Source organism: Bos grunniens, chromosome 2, assembly GCF_055505025.1.
Source record: "Bos grunniens cultivar Pamir isolate PY7600 chromosome 2, Bosgru_T2T1.0, whole genome shotgun sequence".
In the NCBI taxonomy this organism is placed as follows: domain Eukaryota; kingdom Metazoa; phylum Chordata; class Mammalia; order Artiodactyla; family Bovidae; genus Bos; species Bos grunniens.
The window spans coordinates 7,988,493-8,013,711 of NC_141166.1; the positions used below are offsets into that span (position 1 = coordinate 7,988,493).

A 25,219-nucleotide genomic window follows, 5' to 3' on the forward strand; every position below is an offset into this window, starting at 1 on the left:
CTTCTGCCAAAGGCACCGAATAGAAGGCATCTTTCAAATCGACTATTGAAAAATATTTGGCTCGTTCAGGAATTTCAGACAATAGAGTATAAGGATTAGGCACCACGGAGTGTAAAGGAACTACAGCCTCAGTTATTATTCGTAAATCTTGAACTAGTCTCCATTTACCATTTGATTTCTTTATACCCCAAATAGGAGTGTTGCAAGGACTGTTACAGGGAATTAGTAGTCCCTGCTCCTTTAAAATTTCGATGATGAGTTTTAACCCTTCCTTAACCTCAGGTTTCAGTGGATACTGCTTCTTATGTGGGAATACGTGCGGGTCTTTGAGCTTAACAACTACAGGAATAGCATTTTGTGCTCGGCCCACAGATTTTCCATCAGCTCATACCCTAGGATTTACATTTTGTTCAACTAAAGGGAGAGAAAGGGAGGGCTCCATATTCATGAAAACAGAGGCATGGACCTTGCTCAGTATATCCCTTCCCAAAAGGGGTGAGGGAAATTCTGGCACGATCAGAAACTCGTGTAAAAACAGCACAGAATCCCAGTTGCAAGATAAAGAATAACTGAAATAATACCTTTTGGCTCGTCCAGACAGTCCTATTATGGAAGCAATTCGGGAAGAAAGTGGGCCAGGGGCTTCAGTAAGCACTGAATAAGTTGCCCCAGTATCTAAAAGGAAATCGATGGGTTGGCCCCCCACAATTATTAATACCCGGGGTTCCTCAGGCGTAATTAGGACGGGAGCTTGTGTGGGGACCCCCGGGCACCTTCAGTCCTGATTGTCTTGAGAGTCTGACCCCGGAGACCTACGCCTCTGGGGGCAGTCTCTCTTCCAGTGTGGTCCTTTGCAGACCGGACATGGAGCCAGGGGCAGCTTAGATGCCTGAGGGCAATCCCGCTTGAGGTGCCCCTCCTTTCCACAATAGTAGCAAGCCCATCCCTTTTCACCTGGGTCCCTCTGGGCATTTTTCTCAGGATGTTTAAGAACGTTTTTCATAGCCATGGCAAAGGCTTCCGCCTTTTCCTTCATCTTTTTTTGCCTTTCTTTCTTTTCCTCATATTCCCTACCATAATAGACTGAGCCAGTTGTAACAGAGTATCTAAAGACTGATTTGGTCCTTATTCCCATTTTAATAGCTTATGGCGGATATCTGGAGCCAACTGAGTGAGAAATCTATCCTTTAAGATCACTTTTCCCTCTTCACTTTCAGGATCAATCTCAGTGAATCTGCGAAGGCCTTCTCTTAGTCTGTCTAGGAGTTTACCAGGAGCTTCCTTCTCCTGTTCTATGTCTGCTAATTTGCCATAGTTTAAAGGCTTAGAACGCGCCTGCCTAAGTCCCTCAAGAATACATCTAACAAAATGACTGATCCCATCTTCCTTTAGCTGTGTTGTAGTCCCAGTCTGGTTCTATAGTTGGGACCGCCTGATTCCCAGTGGGGAGGGCCCCTATCTCGTTCTCCCTCTTCCCTACTGATTCATTACCAAGCCACTCATCTCCATAAGTAACCGCTTTTCCCAAAACTCGAGTCTTTGACTCGGGAGTCAGCGTTTGTCCCCACATCACATCACATCCTTCCAAGTGAGGTCATAAAGCAGAGTAACACCTTTAAAAGCTCTAATATATTTTTCTGGGTCCTCTAAATAGTCTCCAAGATCCTCCTTGATTCTTTGTATTTCTTGATAAGAAAAAGGCTTATTAACTCTCACAGACTGATTGTTTCTCCCGGTGGGTGTTTCATAAAGAGGCAACAGCTTGTGTGGCTGTTTCTCAGTCTCTCTGGCTGCTTTGCACATATGATCCCAGGGATAGATTTGAGAAACCAGTTTTTCTTCTTCTCTTTGTCTCCTGTCCTTCATCTCATCTCTTACTTCAATGGTCTGAGTTTCTACTGAAACCAGAGTAGTCTGAGGTGTACTGAGATAGGAGTTGCTTGGACCTCCATGTGGGCAGTTTGAATCTCAGTTTGGATTTCCACTGAGACCAAGGCAACCCTTCTGAGGGGGGTTCTCTGGCTTTCAGTTTTCTCAGCTTGGAGCCCCAGGTACGGGGGCAAAGTAGGAGGACAGGAGGGAGCTGAAGGTTTCACGCCCAAATCTATACCCTTAGGACACAAGTCTGGCATATTTCGCAGAGAGAAAAAGGGCAACACTTCTAACCATTTCCCTTGTTCCTTACAGAACCGGTCTAATTGTAGAACAGTATCATACCCTCCAACTGGCCACCATTCGCCGTCCTCCAATGGATACCATGGCCATGCAGTATCACATAGGACGACCAGGTGTGTCTTCTTTAAGCCCTGAGGGTCACATCTATCCCAGTTTTTCAGGATGCAGTTCAAAGGAGTGAGGCTGGAATTGTTAGCTCCCATCTATAAAAAAGAAAAAAAGCGACCAGCACCATTTTTCTACCGGAGGCGTCCCTCCCTGCTCTAGATGGGGGTGTAGACAGACTTTACACCAAAAGCTTTTCCTTCCTGGTCGGACTTAGTCTGTCCCTTACCGACGCAGGCGCCGTACTCGTCCCTCCTGGTTCTACCACCGAGATGGGGTGGGGATGTACCAGGGGTAGACCTGATAGCATCCCTACTTGACGTCCAGCTCTTCACCCTTAACCTTGCTTGCCTCTGAAGCCACCTGGGGTGAATCAGAGTAACCTTCCGGAATGCCTCCCAAGCTAAGACCACTGGGGAAAACATTTGTCACCTGAGTGCCTGTGCACTACCCTGAGTATTTCCTAACCACAATAAGACCGACACAAACATAAAACTGAGATGTTCTTTCCAAGCATCACCACACCAGTATAAGAGCCTCCTCCGATCCACTAAGAGCCAGCATTACCAAAGGAAAAAACCCATTGCAGTCCCAATCTGATTAACCTTTAACCTCAGAGATGTTCTTGGAGCTAGAGCTCCATCTAGCTTCTGAACTTTCGATTCCTAGCGAGGCTAGGCGCTTTCTTGACTACCATTCCAAGTTTGGGACCTAAGCCACAGTACACAGTAACAGTATAGATCACACATCCATTGAAAGTCTATGATCCGATAGATTAGGTTAGTACTTCTAATTCCCAAGGAGTTATGAAATGGTCAAAGAGACCGAAAATTTGACCAAGAAAGGAGAGTTTGGTCCACACACTTTGCCCATTTCTGGTCGGTTCCCGAAGGAGACATTGGGTGCCTCTTGGCATTGGCTGGTTGGTATAAACCCCCTACAGGTTTCTGCCATAAACCGTATGAGATCACCGTGGAACCGCAGAGCAGGGCTCCTTACTTGCTTCATTCATCCACACAAGCACACTATAGAGTTACTAAAGCATGGCAGAAAACGTGTTCACTAAGAGAACAAAGAACTAGAGCTCCAAGCATCCTTACCTTGTCCTGAAGGATCCTGGACGAGCCCTCAAGATGAAAGGTTGTTGTTGAATCACATGAAGACACCGGGATTCCTGGCCCCCGGAGGAGAAGAATTCAATCCGGGGCCAGAGACGAGGCTTGATTTCTCAGAGCTTTTGTGTAACAAAGTTTTATTAAAGTATAAATGAGATAGAGAAAGCTTCTGACATAGGCATCAGAAGGGGGCAGAAAGAGTACCCACTTGCTAGTGTTAGCAATGAAGTTATATACTCTCCAATGAATCCAAAGAATGTCTGGAGGTTGTAAAGACCTCACCAGACCTACTCCCATAATTTACATTTTAAGATAACAGAATTAGCCAGAAGGCTTAATCCAGTGACTGTCCTCAGGCAGGATACATTATTGTTATATAATCCTTGTAAAGACCAGGTCTACTCCCATAATTTACATTTTAGGATAACAGAATTAGCCAGAAGGTTTAATCCAGAGACTGTCCTTAATCCAGAGACTGTCCTCAGGCAGGATACATTATTGTTATATAATCCTAAGGAATGTAGAGAAGGAAAAAAAGTTTGTCCTTCTTTCTCCTTGAGAATTCCAGACCCCTCTCTCCTTGGGGACCCCTAGACTTCTTATCCCAGAGAAGGCAATGGCACCCCACTCCAGTACTCTTGCCTGGAAAATCCCATGGATGGAGGAGCCTGGTAGGCTGCAGTCCATGGGGTCGCTGGGAGTCGGACACAACTGAGCGACTTCACTTTCACTTTTCACTCTCATGTATTGGAGAAGGAAATGGCAGCCCCCTCCAGTGCTCTTGCCTGGAGAATCCCAGGGACGGGGGAGCCTGGTGGGCTGCTGTCTATGGGGTCGCGCAGAGTCGGACACGACTGAAGCGACTTAGCAGCAGCAGCAGACCCCTTATCAACCTGCCTAGGAAATGACTCTCACTTTCTTCACAGTCCAACTCTCACATCCATACATGACCACTGGAAAAACCATAGCCTTGACTAGACGGACCTTTGTTGGCAAAATAATGTCTCTGCTTTTCAATACGCTATCTAGGTTGGTCATAACTTTTCTTCCAAGGAGTAAGCATCTTTTAATTTCATGGCTGCAGTCATCATCTGTAGTGATTTTGGAACCCCCCAAAATAAAGTCTGACATTGTTTCCCCATCTATTTCCCATGAAGTGATGGGACCAGATGCCATGATCTTCGTTTTCTGAATGTTGAGCTTTAAGCCGATTTTTCACTCTCCTCTTTCACTTTCATCAAGAGGCTTTTTAGTTCCTCTTCACTTTCTGCCATAAGAGTGGTGTCATCTGCATATCTGAGGTTATTGATATTTCTCCCGGCAATCTTGATTCCAGCTTGTGCTTCTTCCAGCCCAGCGTTTCTCATGATGTACTCTGCATATAAGTTAAATAAGCAGGGTGACAATATACAGCTTTGACGTACTTCTTTTCCTATTTGGAACCAGTCTGTTGTTCCATGTCCAGTTCTAACTGTTGCTTCCTGACCTGTGTACAAATTTCTCAAGAGGCAGGTCAGGTGGTCTGGTATTCCTATCTCTTTCAGAATTTTCCACAGTTTATTGTGATCCACACTGTCAAGGGCTTTGGCATAGTCAATAAAGCAGAAATAGATGTTTTTCTGGAACTCTCTTGCTTTTTCCATGATCCAGCGGATGTTGGCAATTTGGTCTCTGGTTCCTCTGCCTTTTCTAAAACCAGCTTGAACATCTGGAAGTTCATGGTTCACATATTGCTGAAGCCTGGCTTGGAGAATTTTGAGCATTACTTTATTAGTGTGTGAGTACTCCAGGTGTTTCTTGACTTCCTACTTTTGCATTCCAGTCCCCTATAATGAAAAGGATATCTTTTTTTGGGTGTGAGTTCTAAAAGGTCTTGAAGGTCTTCATAGAACCATTCAACTTCAGCTTCTTCAGCATTACTGGTTGGGGCATAGACTTGGATTACTGTGATATTGAATGGGTTGCCTTGGAAATGAACAGAGATCATTCTGTCGTTTTTGAGATTGCATCCAAGTACTGCATTTCGAACTCTTTTGTTGACCATGATGGCTACTCCATTTCTTCTGAGGGATTCCTGCCCACAGTAGTAGATATAATGGTCATCTGAGTTAAATTCACCCATTCCAGTCCATTTTAGTTCGCTGATTCCTAGAATGTCGACGTTCACTCTTGTCATCTCCTGTTTGACCACTTCCAATTTGCCTTGATTCATGGACCTGACATTCCAGGTTCCTACGCAATATTGCTCTTTACAGCGTCAGACCTCACTTCTATCACCAGTCACATCCACAACTGGGTATTGTTTTTGCTTTGGCTCCATCCCTTCATTCTTTCTGGAGTTATTTCTCCACTGATCTCCAGTAGCATATTGGGCACCTACTGACCTGGGGAGTTCCTCTTTCAGTATCCTATCATTTTGCCTTTTCATACTGTTCATGGGGTTCTCAAGGCAAGAATACTGAAGTGGTTTGCCATTCCCTTCTCCAGTGGACCACATACTGATGGTAGTAACATAAATTTGTGCAACCACTGTGGAAAATAGAATAGAGATTCCTCAAAAAACTAAAATAGAGCTCTCACATGATTCAGCAATTCCTCTCCGCTAATCCAAAAAAATACATGAGCCCCAATGTTCATAGCAGCATTATTTACAGTAACTGGAAGCAACCTAAATGCCCATCAACAGATGAATGGATAAAGAGGCTGTGGAATGGAACACCACCAAGTCATGAAAAAGAATAAATTCCTGGCAGGTGCAACAACATGAATAGACCTGGAGGCTATTATGCTAAGGGAATAAGCCAGACAGAGAAACATGAATAGTGCATATGTTCTTACTTATGTGTGGAATCTAAAAAAACAAACAAACAAAAATGAACATAACAAAACAAAAACAGACTCACAGTCATAGAGAACAAACTAGTAATTACTGGTGGGGAGACAGAAGCAGGGAGGGACAAGAGGAGTTGGGGTTAAAAGGTACAAACTACCATGTATAAAATAAATAAGCTACAAGGATATATTGTACAACACAGGGAATATAGCCAATATTTATAATAAATTAATGGAATTTTTTTTTGTCTAGAAAAATGTTGACTCATTGTTTTATACCTGAAACTAATGTAGTAATAACATTGGAAATCAGCTATACTGCAAATGAAAAAAAAAAAAAGACACCCAGAAATAAAGAATGGGGAAAGGCCATGTGAAGATAGAGGCAGAGGTAGGAGTTATGCTGCCACAAGCCAAGGGACACCAGGAGCTGCCGGAAGTTGGAAAAAGCGAGGAAGTGTCCACCTACTGGGAGCGTCCCAGGTGGCTCAGGGCTAAAGAACCCGCCTGCCAATACAAGAGACGCAGGTTTGAACCCTGGGTCAGGAAGATCCCCCGGAAAAGGAAATGGCAACCCACTCCAGTATTCTTGTCTGGGAAATCCCATGGACAGAGGAGCCTGGCGGGCTACAGTCCATGGGGATGGCAAAAGAGTTGGACACAACTTAGCGACTAAACAACAGCATCCTTCCCGTGAAACTTTGGAGACAGCATGGCCCTGTTGACGCTTGATTAGTTTCTAGAGTCCAGAACTGTGAAAGAATAAATTTCTATTGTTATAAGCCACTCGGTTTGTGGAAAGTTGCTGCAGGAAGTTAATATAGGGCACAAAATGAAGTATGTTGAGACATAATGATAAGGTTGCAGCAATTTGCTGTTGCTGCTAAGTCGCTTCAGTTGTGTCCGACTCTGTGCGACCCCATAGACAGCAGCCCACCAGGCTCCCCTGTCCCTGGGATTCTCAAGGCAAGAACACTGGAGTGCGTTCCCATTTCCTTCTCCAATGCATGAAAGTGAAGAGTGAAAGTGAAGTGGCTCAGTCGTGTCTGACTCTTAGTGACTCCATGGACTGCAGCCTACCAGGCTCCTGCGTCCATGGGATTTTCCAGGCAAGAGTACTGGAGTGGGATGCCATTGCCTTCTCCGAATTTGCTGTTATGAAAATTTAATATTATTATTAGATTTATTAAGTCATATTACCACTTATACTTTATACATATTTGTCACTATTAGACTTATTATTATTGAAGTCTGATTATTATCTGTAGGCTTGTTTATTATTACTATCCAAATCAAGCAGAATTTGACTGAACTGGGCCAAGAAGTTAGTGGTAAAGAGGGTAGGCTTAGCAGTCAAACAGAACTGAGTTGAAAACCCCAGCTTTGGGTACATATCAGTAGTGTGATCTCAGTCAAGTGATTTTTGCCTTTTAGACATTGTCCTCATCGGTAAATTGCGGCCACCAAACTCTCTTCATCAGATTATTGTGAGACTGAGATTCCCCATTTAAAAACACTTAGCCCAGGAACTTCCCTAGCGGTCCAGTGGCTAAGATTCTGCACACCCAACGCAGGGGTCCGGGATTCAGTCCCTGGTCAGGGAATTAGATTCCACATGCCGCAACTAAGGGATCCCCAGTGCCACAGTGGAGCTGGAAGATCCTGTGTGTCTCAACTAAGACGCACCACAGCCAAATAATTTAAAATACATAAAAGCACTTAGCCCAGTGCCTGGCACACAGTAACATCTCAATAAATGCCAGTCAACTCATGACCAAAGCACATAGTAGGTCTACTCTACTAAAGTTGCCTCAAATAATCTCTCTTCCACGACCTTGATGATTTCTTTCTTTGTACCACCATCAACTTTCTTTCTTCATTGGGTCTATTCCCAGCAGAATGTAGAATGTGAGCCCCATTAGACAGGGGCAGAGTCTCATTTATGGCTGGACATCCAGGATCTAGCACAGAGCCTAGTGTGTATTGGTGAGATGATTGGATGAATGAATGAATGGCAAACACCTGGTCTTGTAAATATTAAATGAAGACACGTTTAATCAATACATTTCCTTTTATTCCATCTGTAGTCCCAAATAATTGCATCAGAATTCTTATGCATCCTCCTCACCATCAACAATTTCTCCTGCCTACTGCTTTAAGCCCCTTTGGTAGGAATCCAGCCTCCCTGATAATGTAAAACATGGGTATCCTGGGATCTTCAAAAGCATGGGGCTGAATCCTTGCTGGAGCTGATGGACTGTGGGACATGAGCCCTATGCTTGGCACATGGTAAGGGAATTTCCCCTTCCTCCCACTTGCTCTGTTTATTATTTATTATAGGGTTCAGGTGGAAGAGGAGACAAAGGGGCTGAATTGAGGGATGGCTGGGAACAATTCGGGGATTTATAAAACCTTTGTGTATATCTTCCTTTTTCTTGGAGTTGGATTAGACTGGCACACTGCCGGCTTCCAGTGGTACCACCAAAAAGGACTTAGCAAGACCAACAGAATTCTCTGAAGATTCTGCATGCCAAGTGATCCCAGCCTCCTCTGTATTCCCCATGTCCCTAGGAGACACTGTGATTGTGGATGGGGATTATCAGGGTGTCAGAGAGGGCCACTGCCCTAATAATAAGATGCTCTGAACTGGAGACTTGTCAGTTACCTTTGCAAGAGGGGGATCGACATCCTTGATCCTCATCGAATTTTAGTTCTTGGCCCTCTGTGGGAAGGGTGACCTTCAGGTAGGGCCTTTCATAGCTCTAGAACCAAGGAGGCCCCTAACAGTTAAACAGGAAGAAGGGCTGTCCAGCCATCCCATCTGATATCCTGAGATCCCAGGAGAATGATTCATTCTTCCCAGATCTCCTCCAGGTCCCTCATTGCTGAGCGTGAAAGCTCCACCTGGCTCCTGGGGTCTCTGGAGAATTCAGGCACTAATCTGTTTTATTGGGAAGATTGTTCTGACCTGCACTGAGCCTGTCCCAAGCCGCCTGCCTCCTGCCCACCTTGCCGCCCCTCACAGGGCCTGACTACCCAACAGACTGTGATCAGGTCATGCAGACAGGCATGACCAGGCTACCTTCCAGGGGTCAGTACCAACACTCAGTGGAAAGGGCTGAGTGTCCAGGCCTCTGGGGCTGGTTCAAGTCAGATGAGAGGACCAAGGCCACTCTTCCTCCTCCGGGGAGTGAAATGACTTCTGACTTGGCTGATTTCATAATGTGAAAGTGATCACATCAGTGATCAGAGCTCATCAGGCCAGGATAGCTCTCTGGAATCTAGCCCGGGGGTGGTTTTCACATCAGCCTCTGTCTCAGTGACTGAGGACCTGGGGATCTCTCCTTTTCCTTCTGGCCCAAGGCCCCTCACGCACTTCTTCCAGTGGGCCAGGCAGTGATGAGCAGAGGACCGGATCTCCCCGCTCCGCAGGGCATAGATAATGGGGTTGACCATGGAGTTGACAAGGCAGAGCAAGGAGCAGAAGGCAAAGACCTTCTTGACCTGGTCGCTTAGCCTGGCACCCAGGCTGTAGACCATGAGGGCCAGTACCGGGAACCAGAATATGAAGAGCACAGCCAGGAGCATCCCCAGGGTCTTAGCCAACCGCACATCCAGTCGCATCCGGGCTATTCCAGACAGGTGTCTGTCCCGGTGCTCAGCCAAGCTGGCTACGTGCTGATGGGCCTTCCAAAGGACATGCGCGTAGGTGTAGATGATGCCGGCGAAGAGGGCGGCGATAAACAGGAGCCAGCCCAGCAGATAGTCATTGGGGATCAGGGGGAAAAGCTCAGAGCAGGGCCTGGGGCAGCAGGTCCATCCCATGAGGGGCAGGTAGGACACCAATGCGGCGAGCACCCACATGATGCCCAGGGTCACCAGTGCCCTCCTGCGGGTGAGTAGAGCTTTGTAGGTTGGCGGGTAGCGCAGACAGAGGTAGCGGTCGATGGCAGTCAGCAGCAGGCTGCCTAGGGAGGCTGTGAAGGTCAGAGTCACGCTGCCGATCTTCAGCAGGAAGACAGCTTTGGAATCCACGCCATCGAAGACGTGGAAATGTACAAAGCTGGAGGCAAAGACCACACTGGCCAGAAAGTCGGCCCCAGCCAAGCTGCCAATGAACAGGTAGGAGGGCTTCTTGCGGAGCCGGTGTGAGGACCCGATGAGGTAGAGAACAACCAAGTTCTCCAGGGCACTCAGCAGGCCCAGGAGGGTGCACAGTACCGCGATCGCGATCTTCTGGGGACCGCTCAGGATCATGTACTCCTTCATGGGGTTGAAATTCAAGCCATTGCTGGAGCCATTGGCTGCCTCTATCTTCAAGCATATCTCCATGGGGTGGGTCCCTGGGCTTCTGCTGGGCTTGCCAAGAAGTCTTTGCTGTAGCACAACAAGAAGAGATGAGTCTTTTTCAATCAGTGCAATGACCTCACACAATCACTGCCAAGTCGCTTCAGTCGTGTCCGACTCTAACTGTAGCCAAACTCTTCACCGGAGCGGATGGATCATATTTGTTGCTCTCTGCGGCGTCCCTAGTGTCTCAGACCATAAAGAACCTGCCTGCGATGCAGGAGACCTAGGTTCCCTCCCTGGGTGGGGAAGATCCCCCGGAGAAGAGCAAGGCAACTCACTCCAGTATTCTTGCCTGGAGAATCCCATGGACAGAGGCGCCTGGTGGGCTACAGTCCACGGGGTGGCAAAGAGTTGGACACGACTTTGTAGCTCACACCTTCACTTTGTCACTTTCCCTCTATTTTACCCTTTCTCCATCCTAGTGAGGATGTACTAGGTCTGTGCTGGTTGCCTTAGGAGAGGCATGTGGGAATTCAAGAAGCTGAAAAAGTGAAAAAAGTGAAGTCGTTCAGTCGTGTCTGACTTTTTGCGACCCCGTGGACTGACCCCTGTCCATGGGATTTTCCAGGCAAGAGTATTCCAGGCAAGGTTGCCATTGCCTTCTCCAGGGGATCTTCCCCACCCAGGGATCAAACCCAGATCTGCTGCACTGCAGGCAGATGCTTTACCATCTGAGCCACCAGGAAAGTACATCAAGAAGCCAAGGTGGCCTGCAAACTATATGATCTCATATATATGTGGAACTAAAAAAACCCCCAAATTAATTCAAAGATACAGACACTAGCTTGGTGGTTGCCAGAAGCAGGGATTGGTGGGAGGGTGGTGTGGATGAAATGCCTGAAGGTAGTCAAAAGTACAAGCTTTCAATTATAAAAAAAGTCTTGGGGATAGCTACTAATACTATATTTGAAAGTTGCTAAGAGAATAGATCGTGAAATTCCTCATCATAAGAAAAAAACTGCAACTGTGTAATAATAAGGAAATGGCAACCCACTGCAGTACTCTTGCCTAGAAAATTCCATGGATGGAGGAGCCTGGTGGGCTACAGTCCATGGGGTCTCAAGGAGTCGGACACGACTGAGCGACTTCACTTTCACTTTTCAATGACTTATTACGGTGATCATTTCCCAATACGTACAAATATGAAATCATCATGTTATACACCTGGAAATAGTATTATGTCACATGTGAATTGTACCTCAATAAAGTAAAATAAGAAATAAAAGTGACTTGCAAGCTTTTTGGGTTTAAGCAAAAAACTACACTAAAGGCTTCATTTTGAAAGTATGGACATGGGGTCGCTCATTTTGAAAGTATGGACATGGGGTCGCTCTGACTGGGGTCAGTCAGACACGACTGAGCGACTGAACTGAACTGAACTGAAGGGTCAGAAACTGAAAGGAGGGCTTCCCTGGTGGCTCAGTGGTAAAGAACCCGCCTGCCAATGCCGGAGACGCAGATTCAGTCCCTGGTCTGGGAAGATCCCACATGCTGGGGAGCAGCTAAGCCCACAGGCCACAACTAGAGCCTGTGCTCTAGAGCCTGAGAGTTACGACTGCTGAAGCCTGCACGCCCTAGAGCCCATGCTCAGCAACAAGAGAAGCCGCCACAATGAAAAGCCCATGCACTGCAGCTAGAGAGTAGCCCCGTTCTCCACAACTAGAGAAAAGCCTGCAGAGCAATGAAGGCCCAGAAGAGCCAAAAATAAATAAATAAAGTTATATTTAAAAAACTGAAAGGCAATCAAAACCAAGAAAAAAATGGAATGCAGAGTGATAAGGTGGAGGGTTTTTTGCATTTGTGTTTTATTTTGTTTGCCAGTTTTGGTAAGTAAGATGCTGAAGGTTTAACAACTTTTTAGGGATGGTTAGACAAGACTTGGGTTTCACAGCAGTAGAAATGCTAGATAAAATATAGGAGTCCCGATAAATTTGAATGTCAGATAATGAATCATCTTTAGTATAAGTATGTCCTAAGTATTGAGAAAAACAAGCAGGGCACCCGAATATTGTAAGGGACATTATTAGAAAGCAAACTTCGAATTTCTCTAGAGGGATATACTCTCTTATCCAGGTCACACAAGATTTCCACATATAAAGGCCCAGGGAATTTGAGCTCATGATGCAGAATTACAAAATGCACAAGTAAACGTGAAGAAGAGTTAGCAGAAATGTCATACGGTAGAATTAGACTTCCAAGAACTTCATATAATTCTTGGGTTTATGTTATAGAATATGTATATAGGCTTTTTCTTTTTCTTGCAGCACGAAATCTTAGTTCTTAGTTCAGGGGTTGAACCCATGCCTCCTGCACTGGAAGCACGGAATCTTAACCACTGGACTGCCAGGGAAATCTGAATACGTTTAATATGATTAAACAATGAGGAATCAAAACCATGATTACTTAGTGAGAGGCGAGGCAGATTTGAAGAAGAATCAAGTAGAATTTCTGGAAGTGAAAAATGAAGTCACTGAAAACGGAAAGCCTTAAGAGGAGGTGAAAGAGCAGAAGAGACTAGCCAGCCAAAAGCTCTGATCTGGAAAGTGGATCTGAGGAAACTTCTCAAAAGGCTGCACCAGGAGATAGATGGGAAATACGGAAGAACGGTTAAGAGACAGGAAGGATCAACAGAAAAGGTTTAAAATATATCCAACTGGAATTTCAGAAGAGAAGAATAGAAATTGGTGGTGGGCATTGGGGAGGTCATATTCAAAGAGATGCTAGTGGAGAAGTGCCCAGAATTCTCCTGGATGTGATTCCTCTGATTCAGAAATCACAGTGAACTTCAAGCAGGTTTTTTTTTTTTAAATTAACTGTAGTTGATTTACAATGTTGTGTTAGTCCCAGGTGTACAACAACATGGTTCAGTATATATATATATATATTTTTTTTTCCAGATTCTTTTCCATTATAGGTTATTATAGGATATTGAATATAGCTACCTATGCTATACAATGAAAAAAGAAAAAAAAAGTGCTAGTTGCTCAGTCCTGTCCTGATTCTTTGTGATCCCTGGACGGTAGCCTGCCAGGTTCCTCTGTCAGGAGGAATTCTCCTGGAATTCTCTGGAATTCTCCAGGCAAGAATTCTGGACTGGGTTGCCATGCTCTTCTCCAGGAAATAAATAAATAAAAGTCAATAGTGTTTTATAAAAATAATATTATATTTATATATACATACCTTTTCAGTTTCTTTTCCATTGTAAGGTATTACAGGAGATTGAATATAGTTCCCTGTGCTACACAGTAGGACCTTGTTTATCCATTTTACATATAATCATGTGTTGAGCAGAATTTTTAAAACAATGAATTCCGCATTCACATATATTGTAATAAAACTTCAGAATGCCAAAGACAAAGAGAAAAAATTAAAAACAATCAGAGATTAAAAAAACACAATACCTGCAAAGGAATCACAATGAAATTTAAAAGCAGATTGGCCAAGAGCAATAATAATAGCCAGAAGATAGATGGCAAAAAGCTAGCTGTCACTCAAAATAATACAAATAGAATTATTCACTAACAGACCTTCACTGAAGAAAATCTAAAGGAGGTGCCATCAGAAGAAGGAATTCTCCATAGAGGGAAGGATAGAAAGGCAAGAAGGAATTGTGAACAAATAAGTGAATAAATGTATGAGTAAATAAAAACATGTCTGTATAAAGCAATAATAGAAGAAGCACAAGCTGGTATCAAGATTGCTGGGAGAAATATCAATAACCTCAGATATGCAGATGACACCACCCTTATGGCAGAAAGTGAAGAGGAACTAAAAAGCCTCTTGATGAAAGTGAAAGTGGAGAGTGAAAAAGTTGGCTTAAAGCTCAACATTCAGAAAACGAAGATCATGGCATCCAGTCCCACCACTTCATGGGAAATAGATGGGGAAACAGTGGAAACAGTGTCAGACTTTATTTTTTGGGGCTCCAAAATCACTGCAGATGGTGATTGCAGCCATGAAATTAAAAGACGCTTACTCCTTGGAAGGAAAGTTATGTCCAACCTAGATAGCATATTCAAAAGCAGGGACATTACTTTGCCAACAAAGGTCCATCTAGTCAAGGCTATAGTTTTTCCTGTGGTCATGTATGGATGTGAGAGTTGGACTGTGAAGAAGGCTGAGCGCTGAAGAATTGATGCTTTTGAACTGTGGTGTTGGAAAAGACTCTTGAGAGTCCCTTGGACTGCAAGGAGATCCAACCAGTCCATTCTGAAGGAGATCAGCCCTGGGATTTCTTTGGAAGGAATGATGCTAAAGCTGAAAGTCCAGTACTTTGGCCACCTCATGTGAAGAGTTGACTCATTGGAAAAGACTCTGATGCTGGGAGGGATTGGGGGCAGGAGGAGGAGGGGACGACAGAGGATGAGATGGCTGGATGGCATCACTGACTCGATGGACATGAGTTTGAGTGAACTCCAGGAGTTGGTGATGGACAGGGAGGCCTGGCGTGCTGCGATTCATGGGGTCACAAAGAGTCGGACACCGCTGAGCAACTGAACCGAACTGAACTGAATAGTGACTGAGACTGATTTGGAGGGGATAAAAACAGAGTGCAAGTAAAATTGTGAATGACAGTAACATAAGCCGAGAGAGAGGAATAGAGCTGCAGCTTTATTTAGGAAGTGAGTAACAGTATTGAACTGTGGTGCTGGAGAAGACTCTGGAGAGTCCGTTGGACTGCAAGGAGATCCAACCAGTCAATCCTAAAGGAAATCAATTCTGAAGGATTGGAACTGAAGCTGAAGCTCTAATACTTTGGCCACCTGATGCAAAGAGCCAACTCATTGGAAAAGATCCTGATGCTGGGAAAGACTGAAGGCAGGAGGAGAAGGGGACGACAGAGGACGAGATGGTTGGATGGCATCACTGACTCAATGGACATGAATTTGAGCAAGCTTCAGGGGATGGCAAATGACAGAGAAGCCTGGAGTGCTGCAGTCCATGGGGTCACAAAGAGGTGGACACAACTGAGTGACTGAACAATAACAAACGGAAATGATCTAATTTAGACTTTTAAAAATCAGGCATCAGGACTTCACTGGTGGTTCAATGGTTAAGACTTCACCTTCCAATGAAGGGGTGCAGGTTCGATCCCTTGTTGGGAAGCTAAGATCCCACAAGCTTCATGGGCCAAAAGGCCAGACATAAACAATAGAAGCAACATTGTAACAAATTCAATAAAGACTTTTAAAATGGCCCAATAAACTTAAAAAAAAAAATCAGGCATCATCCTGGCAACTAAAAATTGGCACTTACCAAGAGCATTGCCAATGAATGAACAACAAAGGCATTTGCCATCTGCCTCTACAGGAGATTGAACCCTGCTGCTATAGCTGTTGACCTTCAACAACCCCTGAGGGAGTTTAGGGTGGAGTGAGGCACCCTGTGCTCCAGGGAATCTGGTGGGACAGGTCTTTAGATAGTTGGATGTTTTTAGGAACGGATTTTATGATCTCAATCCTTGCATCTCCTCATATGTACAGAAGCCCTAAATCCCTTCATGTTGACATCAGATCCTCATAACTAACAAAAAACCTTTGTAAAATGAGTGCTTTGTGGTATCGAACTCTGCCTTCTCCAGAACCTTATATATTGACTTTCCGCGAAGGCCGCTTTGGAGAAGTCTCTCAGAGCTATCTGAGATGCTGCCTCCCGGGCTGCAGTCCTCGTTTTGTCCCAAATAAAACTTAACTCGCCACTCAAGTTGTACATCTTTTTTAGTCAACAGTTATTGGGACCACGAAGGGACCCAGAGTGAACTTCCTTCCTTCAACTGGACTCCACGAGGAACTGGAGCTTTGGTACCAGCAGCGGCCCCTTGTGCCCATTCTTGGGGAGTGCAGATGAATTTGGGTAAATCTCTCCTAGTTCTCTGGAGAAGGAAATGGCAACCCACTCCAGTATTCTTGCCTGGAGAATCCCAGGGACGGAGGAGCCTGGTGGGCTGCCGTCTATGGGGTCTCACAGAGTCGGACACGACTGAAGCGACTTAGCAGCTCCTAGTTCTCGAATCTGCTGTATTGGTTGAGATTCTGAGTTTTATTTGGCGGTGGAGGAGGTTCCTGCCCCCTCCCAGTAGGAAAGATACTGGCGAGGGGCCCAGGTGAAACATCCGGGGCATACCCACTCATGGTCTAGACACTGAGTGGGGCTTGGTTGAAAGATACTGAGAAATCCCCACCCAGGCAAAAGATACTGGGTGGGGGGCTGGCTGGAAGATGCCAGGGAAATTACCCACCCAGTGAAAAGGTACTGGGTAGGGGGACTCAACTGAGGAAAAAAATTAAGGAATACCCGAGGCTCAGCTTAAAGATGCTGAGGTTGCTCCGTTGTAGGGGACCGAATGGTCTTAGCTAAGCGGTAAGAGGCTGATCTGACACTTTTTCCTCAATTCGACTGCCATTATAGAATTTGTCAGTATAGTGCTCGCTTCGGCAGCACATATACTAAAATTGGAACGATACAGAGAAGATTAGCATGGCCCCTGGGCAAGGATGACACGCAAATTCGTGAAGCGTTCCATATTTTTAATAAATAAATAAATTAATTTAAAAAAAAAGAATTTGTCAGTATAAAAGTGAGGAGAATATATAAGAGCTTTGCTCCAAAGAAAAGGGGCAAGACTCCTCCCGGTTGGTTTCGGTTTTCTCAAGTGACTGAGGAATTTACGGGAGTGGTGGAAGCCTAGTCCTCATACTGTGCAGTGGTCCCATAGGGAAACCCACTAGTTAATTAAAATACTTTTTCATCTGGGGGTCACACATAAGAATTGGCCGTTCAGCCACCTGAGCAGCCATGGTGGTCTTAGATTGCTGGAGGCAGAATCTGAGAAACCCAAGAGGAGCTGAAATGACTCTGGGATGACTCCTAGAGGAATTAAGCTCACAAGCAGCAGATGGGCCCACTACACAAGTTCACTAGTGATTTTTATCCCTGACAAATTCAGCTTAAAATGGGAAACGGAATCTCTCAAAAATGGAAATCAAGGAGTGTCAGAAAGCCAGCATCTGACAAACACTCCAGCCGGATTCATGTATAATACCTATGGAGCTCATACTCGCAAGTACCTGGTTAATTGAAGAAATTACACTAAAAGAGATCTCAACCTAAAATGGCCAAATTGGGGTTCTTTTGATATTTCAAAATTGATAGTTTTGCATGCACAATCAGAAAAGGCCGGCTGTGCTTACTCTGACTGGTATCTAGAAGCTTCTAAAAGAGGAAATGATAGAGTAACTTCTTCACAGGAAACCAACAAGAAATTGCTTGAAACTGTATCAGAACTAAAAAAGGCTGCTAGCACTGACTCTGCCAGGTCTCAGGTCTAGTGGAACTGGGAAGTCACGTTTGGCATTTACATCATTTGGCTTTTGATTTCTGGGTATCTCTTTGCCTTTTGTTTCAGAGTGTGACTCCTGGCTGGTGAAGTTCTGGTTTGGTTTGGTTTGAGTGTGCAGACATCTGGTACATACTACTCGAGCTAATATGGGAATTGCTCATTCTAAGTTTCCACACTCCACCTGGTAACCCCTTGGAAAAACAGATTTTTTTTTTTTGACTGGTCAATCTATAGCTATGACAAGAGAAACGGCCTAAAATATTAGATCTTTATTGACAATAGGATAGGAAAATGGACTAAAGTTCCCTTATGTCTAGGACTTCCTTCTGTAATTAACAGCCTGGGGGTCTGATCAAACTAAGACCCTCACTTCCCTAGAGGGACAATCACTGCTGGGACCAATCTGCCCTTGATATAAGGACCGAGTTGAGCACTATCTGGTCTAAATTCTGGCGATAAAACTATGATCACAGATCATAATTTTATCATAAAAAATATTATTTTTGACAATGTGGTCACAATATTCTTTAGACTCCAGAGAAAGCTTGAAGAAAAAAATTATCTTTTTAAGAATTCTTGCCCTTAGGAAATAATTCCGCCTGGAATGCGGGAGACCCGGGTTCGATCCCTGGGTCGGGAAGATCCCCTGGAGAAGGAAACGGCAACCCACTCAATACTCTTGCCTGGAGAATCCCATCGAGGGAGGAGCCTAGTAGGCTACAGTCCATGGGGTCACAAAGAGTCAGACACGACTGAGCGACTTCACTTTCTTTCATACCTTTAGACCAGATCTCTCTGGATCACTCTAGACCATCTCTAATTCCTGAAACCAAAAGGAAAAAAAAAAAAAATAATAAAGGGAACAAAGCTTTTTAAAATCTTACTCTAACCTCCTCCCCTTTTTTTTTTACAACTAGTATTCATAACTGAGTTTGGAAATTAAGCAGAATATCTTCATTGTACCTAGGTTTAATATAGGTTAACTATTATTATATCTGTTACAAGTTTGTCAGCAAGGAAATTACCTCGAGTGAAGAAACTTCTAAAAAATATTAAGAATAATTATTCTTTAGGAATATCTGCCTAAAATAGTCTCTCCAGATTGGGGTAACTTGAACTTCTAAGGGTTGTGCTAAATTAAGTGTTGGAAGTGTATTGAATAGCTAAGTCATTTCCAAATAAAATAAGATTTTGAAACATTTACTACTGAACACTAATTTCCTTTTACAGAGAAACTAAAGATTTCTGGGATTAAAAATGAATGGTATTTGGGGTCATCCTAAAATATTCTAAGAAAGCAAAGGGTTTAGAAATTATCACTGGTATTTATGCTTACCAATCTATAAAATGCTAAAATAAAAGTCAGTTCTTGGTTGCTTAAGGGAAGTAGGAAGTGTGTTTTCGGTAAAGAAGGTATGAGGAATGGAACTGCATTTTGTGAAGGGAAAAGGAAGTAAACCTGCCTCACAGGTGGCTTTTTAGGATGGAAGACCACAGTCATGGGTACAGAAAGCGATGAGGTTTGTGAAACGCGAACCATGAAGAAAGAGCTTTGTACATAGTCAGGACTAAGTTTTTCTTTATCTCTTAAATGATCTGTTCTAAAATCTTTTATTGTTACTTTGACTAAGTGAATAGCTATTGTTTCACAATGACATATAATCCTATCTGACTGAGTTCTAAATCTTTTTGATATTTGTTGACAAAACTTCCTAAATCCTTCTAATGAAGATGTCTAGCTAACTTCTGGATTCTTCAGAGGGCCCCTGAAACACCCCAAAGAGAGATATTACACTAATTTGGCTCATTTTGTATACAGAATTACATGGAGAATATTGTCAAGTGAGTAATAAGTCTCGGGTTATATTGTATGGTAAATGTTACTAATATAGATATCCTAGAAACTGTATGATAGGACTTCCCTGGTGGCTCAGATGGTAAAGCATCTGTCTACAATGCGTGAGGCCCGGGTTTGATCCCTGGGTCAGGAAGATCCGCTGGAGAAGGAAATGGCAATCCACTCCAGTACTGTTGCCTGGAAAATCACATGGACAGAGGAGCCTGGTAGGCTACAGTTCATGGGGTCGCAAAGAGTTGGACACGACTGAGCGACTTCACTTACACTTACAGAAACTGTATGGAGTTCCTAAAATTCTGATATGTTTGGGTAAAATGTTATCAGGCATAATTCTAGTTACTATCTCAATATTGTCATAGCATTAACCAAGTTCTGTCTCTTCAAGAAGATTTATAAAAAGAACTTTTGAATAAATACCAGTTTCTGAACTGAGTAAGGATTCTAATAGAAAACCTGATGACTTCACAAAGGTTAACAAAAGGACTGAATGAACTGGTGAATATGCTTATAACTTTTATGGTTTCTATCTGAAAAACTACTGATTTGAATCTGTGTTTCCCAGGTGTAAGGAAAAAAAAAACCTTTCCCTCTAATTATGGCAGTAGTTTGGTAAAATTATATTTTATAAACAAATTGAAACATTTATCTTTTCTCTCTTTCTGAACCCTCCAGAGATTGGAATCTCTTAGTTTCCAGTAACTTTATCAGGTAAGTTAGGAAGGTTATCTCAATAACAGGTACAGAAATCTCAAGGAATTTTGGAGACCTTGAGAAGGGAGGAATTTATTTAGATCTGTTAGGCAAAATCTGTGATAAGTCTTTGGCATGACTTTCCTAGCCCTGAAAGATTTTATTTTAAAAATCTGTGATAAGCCTTTGGCATGACTTTCCTAGCCCTGAAAGATTTTATTTTAAAAGTTAAGTCCGAGACTATAAAAGTCTCAGCAAAGCAAAAAAGTCTATGATCAATTTTGGTTATATAAATCATGCCAAGTTTATTGAGACCAGACCTATATTACAAACAGGTCTTAATTAGGTTATATTTGGTAAAAATGACGGTGATTTTAGGGAGAAGGGGCTTCCATGGTGGCTCAGATGGTAAAGCATCCGCCTGCAACGCGGGAGACCCAGGTTCGATCCCTGGGTTGGGAAGATCCCCTGGAGAAGGAAATGGCAACCCACTCCAGTACTCTTGCCTGAAAAATTCCATGAACAGAGGAGCCTGGGGGGCTAGAGTCCATGGGATCACAGAGAGTCGGACATGACTGAGCGACTTCATTTTCTTTCTTTCTTTCTTTAGGGAGAAAGAGATGTTTCAATGAATGTTAAATCCCAGTTTGTTAATGGAGGTCTGTATCTACTAAGACTCATTTCCTGGATAGGTCTTTGCTGTTAGGGTATATTAATATAAAATTTAATTGAATTATTGAAGGACACTCTAGGGTTGTTTTTGAAGTTTATCTCAGTAATCTGTCTTTGGATGAAGATCAGATGCCTCACACATAACCTGCAACCAAGACTGAAAGAAGATATAATTTAAGGAACTCTCTCCAACATGGATGGAAGGACCTTTCAACTCCATGGTACTCTTAACTAGCTCATGCCCAATGAAATCGAAGGGAAATTGACTCAGGTTAACTCCCACTTCCAAAGGCCCCTGAGCTGGACTGGTCTATAGAGAGGCCTGCTGACCTCAAACTCACCTTAAAACGATGCTCAAACAGAGGAAACTACACTACCCTAGGACGAGAAGAAGATGACGTCAGAAGCAGAAAGCTTGCCCAAGATGCTGATTTGACTTGTGTGATCATTTATAATGTTTTCTTGATTCCTTGGACTTATGCCTATCAATCAAATGTTTTCTATCATGGACGTGATTCTATGCTAGTTTAAAACTCAATCCAATTGTTGGTTTGTGGCCAGTTACCTGTGCCTAGTACTTCTGGGTTACCTTGGTGGATTTCTGTTCTCTAGGACTCTGATTGGATACCCCTAGGAAATTATTTTAGATGAGTGTTCAGTCCTGTTCTATCTATTCATTATATTACTAGATGGGATCCTCTCACCTGGCCAATTAGTAATACCTGCTCTGATGCTGGCCATAGATTTAAGTTTTCTCTTAGGGTCATTTAAACTCAATCGAGTGATGAGCTAAGTCTCAATAAAAAGTTAATTTCTCATCCATTAAAAGGAAAACTCCCACAGTTATGGGGAGGATGTACATGGTTAACACCAGGCTATGGTCATTTAAGTTTCAAGGCTCCTCTATGTTGGGAAAGGTTAAATCATACTAAAAATGATCAACCTGGTAATTATGAGACAAGGCTGGGTACTTTATGAACTATGCCTGTTATTACCCTTAAAGAGAGTGATTGGTATGGAACTCAGTGGACTTGTGGCACTAATTTATGGCCTTGACATCTACAGGGATGGATATGAAGGTGTAGCCTGGGATTCCTATGAATTTAAGGTCATACTTGTTAACAAATCAGAAGTGACCCCAACCAGTCTATCATTGCTATGATCCCAGTGGGTCAAAGATCTGTATTCTACTAGTATGACCATTCAGCAGCTTGTGTGTGTGTGTGTGTGTGTGCCTTCAATGGGGTTGGAGGGTGTAATTGATCATATCTAAGCCTTAACAACTTGCATAAGCTTTAAATGATAGTAATTGGGCCTATTGAATTCTGAGATCTCTATGATGAGAAAGGAAGCGCTACACAACTTCAAGGTCTTACAGCATCTCAGGGAGATGTCTGTGCTATAATTCAAAGTGAATGCTGTATTTTCATACCTGATAAATCTTTTAATGTAACACATTTGATGACCCAAATGAAAAATCAGACTTCTGCTTTAAAAGACCCATTCCGTAGTCTTGACGGTCTTAAAAAAAAAAAGAAACTGGTTTGGTGTGGGAGGCTCATGGCTAAAATATTTACTTTTAATTCCACTAATGTTTTTAACTATACCATTTATATTTTGCTTGTTTCACAAGATTATTATTTCTTGTATTACCAAGTGTATGACTGAGCTTCCAATGAAAATGATGACTAGACTTGAAGCAGTTGATTAAATGTATAGTTCGATGTATGATCAATGATGGTGATAGTGTAACTCTAGGTATGAAAAGATGCAATGAGAGGAAATAGTTTCCTGGACCATAACTAGAAGAAAGGTGTCCAGGGATCTTTGACTATTAAGATTTAATCCAGTAACAGCACATTGAGTGTCTTATCAACAAACACCTTCAGAACTGGGAACAAGCCTTCCTAGCAACCCGGGACAAAATGGTCATGAAATGCCCCCCAAAGTTTGGTCAGATTGATGACCACAAGGGGGCCAGGTCAACTACAAATTGTCACTTACCAAGAGCACTGCCAATGAATGGACAACAAAGGCATTTTCCACCTGCTTCTATGGAGATTGAACCCCCTGCTGCTATAGCTATTGACCTTCACCAACCCCTGAGGGAGTTCAGGGTGGAATGAGGCACTCTGCTCCAGGGAATCTGGTGGGACAGGTCTTAATTTTATCAATCCTTGTATCTCCTCATATCTAGAGAAGCACTAAATCCCTTTATGGTGACATCAGATCCTCATGACTAACAAAAAACCTTTGTTAGCACTCAACCTAAATTGAGTGCTTCATGGTATTGAGCTCCCCCTTCACCAAAACCTTGTATATTGACTTCTCCCCACTGCTGCTTTGGAGCAGTCTCTCAGAGCTGTCTGAGATGCTGCCTCCCGGGCTGCAGTCCTCATTTTGCCCTCAGTAAAACTTAACTCACAACTCTCAAGCTGTACATCTTTTTTTAGTCGACACCAGCAATGCAAGACAAAATGCTGATGAAATGGGCCCCAAAGTATGGTCGGATTTATGACCACAAGGGGTGAACTACAAATTGGCACTTACCAAAGGCATTGCCAACGAGTGAACAGCAAAGGCATTGGTTATCCTCCTCTACGGAGACTGAACTTCGTGCTGCTGCAGTTGACCTTCAACACCCCCTAAGGGAGTTCAGGGTGGAATGAGGCACTCTGTGCTCCAGGGAATCGGGTGGGACAGGTCTTCAGATAGTTGGATGTTTTCAGGAATGGGTTTTATGATCTCCATCCTTGCATCTCCTCATACCTAGAGAAGCACTAAATTCCCTCACAGTGACAGCAGATCCTCATGATTAACAAAAAACCTTTTGTAGAATGAGTACATCACGGTATTCAGCTGCCCCTTCACCGAAACCTTATATATTGACTTTCCCCCACTGCTGCTTTGGAGCAGATTCTCAGAGCTATCTGAGATGCTGCCTCCTGGGCTGCAATCCTCATTTCCCCACAAATAAAACTTAACTTGCAACTCTCAAGTTGTACATCTTTTTTTTAGTCGACAAGCTAAACATCCAACTCATGAAATTAGACAAAGAACAACAGCAAAAATACAGAGAAGGCGGAAGGCAAAAATAATAAGAGCAGAAACTGATGACATGGTAAAACAACTGAAAATAAGATGCTCTGACCAAGACCGAAACTAGTTCTTTGAGAACATCATAAAACAGACAGACCTCAGGTAAGATTCCTCAAGATAAAGAAGAGAGCCTCCAAATAAGAAAAATATCAGGCATGAAAGAAAACAGTCAATTATCCTTTGAAAAGATGTTTAACCTCAATAGCATCCACAGAAAGGCAAGTTTCACTACCACCAGATCAGCCAAAAAATGAACCTGACACCCTGCGTATTGGAGAGGTGTGGAGGGCAAATGTTCAGTGCTGTGATGGGGGTGTGAGTTGGCACAAACACTGGTGAGCAGTTTCCCCAAATCTAATGAAGCTAAAGACAGCCACTGCCCTGGAATGCACCAGTTCCGCGCCTGAAAATGTTCAAGGATGTTAGTTTCAGCATTTTTGAAATAGCAAAAAACCACCACCAACCACAAAAGTCCAACTGGAAAATGCATAGATAAGTTATAGTACATGCCTACAAAGAACTACATAAAGCAGTAAAAAATGAACTAGAACTAAACTCATCAACAGGGGTAAATCTTACCAACACAACGTGGAGCCAGAAGTCCAATCCCTTAGGAGAATGTAGAAGTCTTATAAAGCAGATAAAGGGAGCTGGAAGATAATGGCAGAGGAACTAGAGAAGTAGGAGGGAGGGCAGATTTTTTCCACACTAGATTAGAAATCAATACCTTGCCTGAGGCAAAGCGAAAAAACTGTTCCTCTCTGTGGATGTCTTGTGTATTCTTTACTGGCTGTTTTTCGGTCTCGAAACATTAAATAGTAAAACACTAAAAAGTAGTTACTATTGAAAAGTGGAAAAATAGCTACATTGAAACACAATAGTATTTTATAAAGTTTAAATATTTTACTTAATATTCAAAACAGGATTTATTATAGTTTTCTGGCACTCATTTAAATTTTGTTCCCCAAGTGAGACCCTACGTCT

General features: G+C 43.3%; 1 protein-coding gene, 1 long non-coding RNA gene and 1 other non-coding gene across 3 annotated transcripts in view; 2 read left to right on the forward strand and 1 right to left on the reverse strand.

Moving 5' to 3' along the window:
• Positions 1-8,279: 8,279 nt before the first annotated feature.
• The window catches only part of CNR2 (cannabinoid receptor 2), a 36,861-nt gene continuing 19,921 nt past the window's right edge, over positions 8,280-25,219 (reverse strand). The window contains exon 2 of the mRNA XM_086328391.1: positions 8,280-10,604. Coding sequence (XP_086184517.1) covers positions 9,474-10,559 — 1,086 coding nt within the window. The 5' untranslated portion in view covers positions 10,560-10,604 and the 3' untranslated portion in view covers positions 8,280-9,473. The remainder of the gene's footprint in view (positions 10,605-25,219) is intronic.
• Positions 17,000-17,106, forward strand: LOC147377386 (U6 spliceosomal RNA). The gene has a single exon (XR_015154004.1). It is a non-coding gene; the product is annotated as a U6 spliceosomal RNA (small nuclear RNA).
• Positions 18,816-24,134, forward strand: LOC147377387 (uncharacterized). The gene is made up of 2 exons (XR_015137484.1): positions 18,816-20,482; positions 21,075-24,134. It is a non-coding gene; the product is annotated as an uncharacterized LOC147377387 (long non-coding RNA).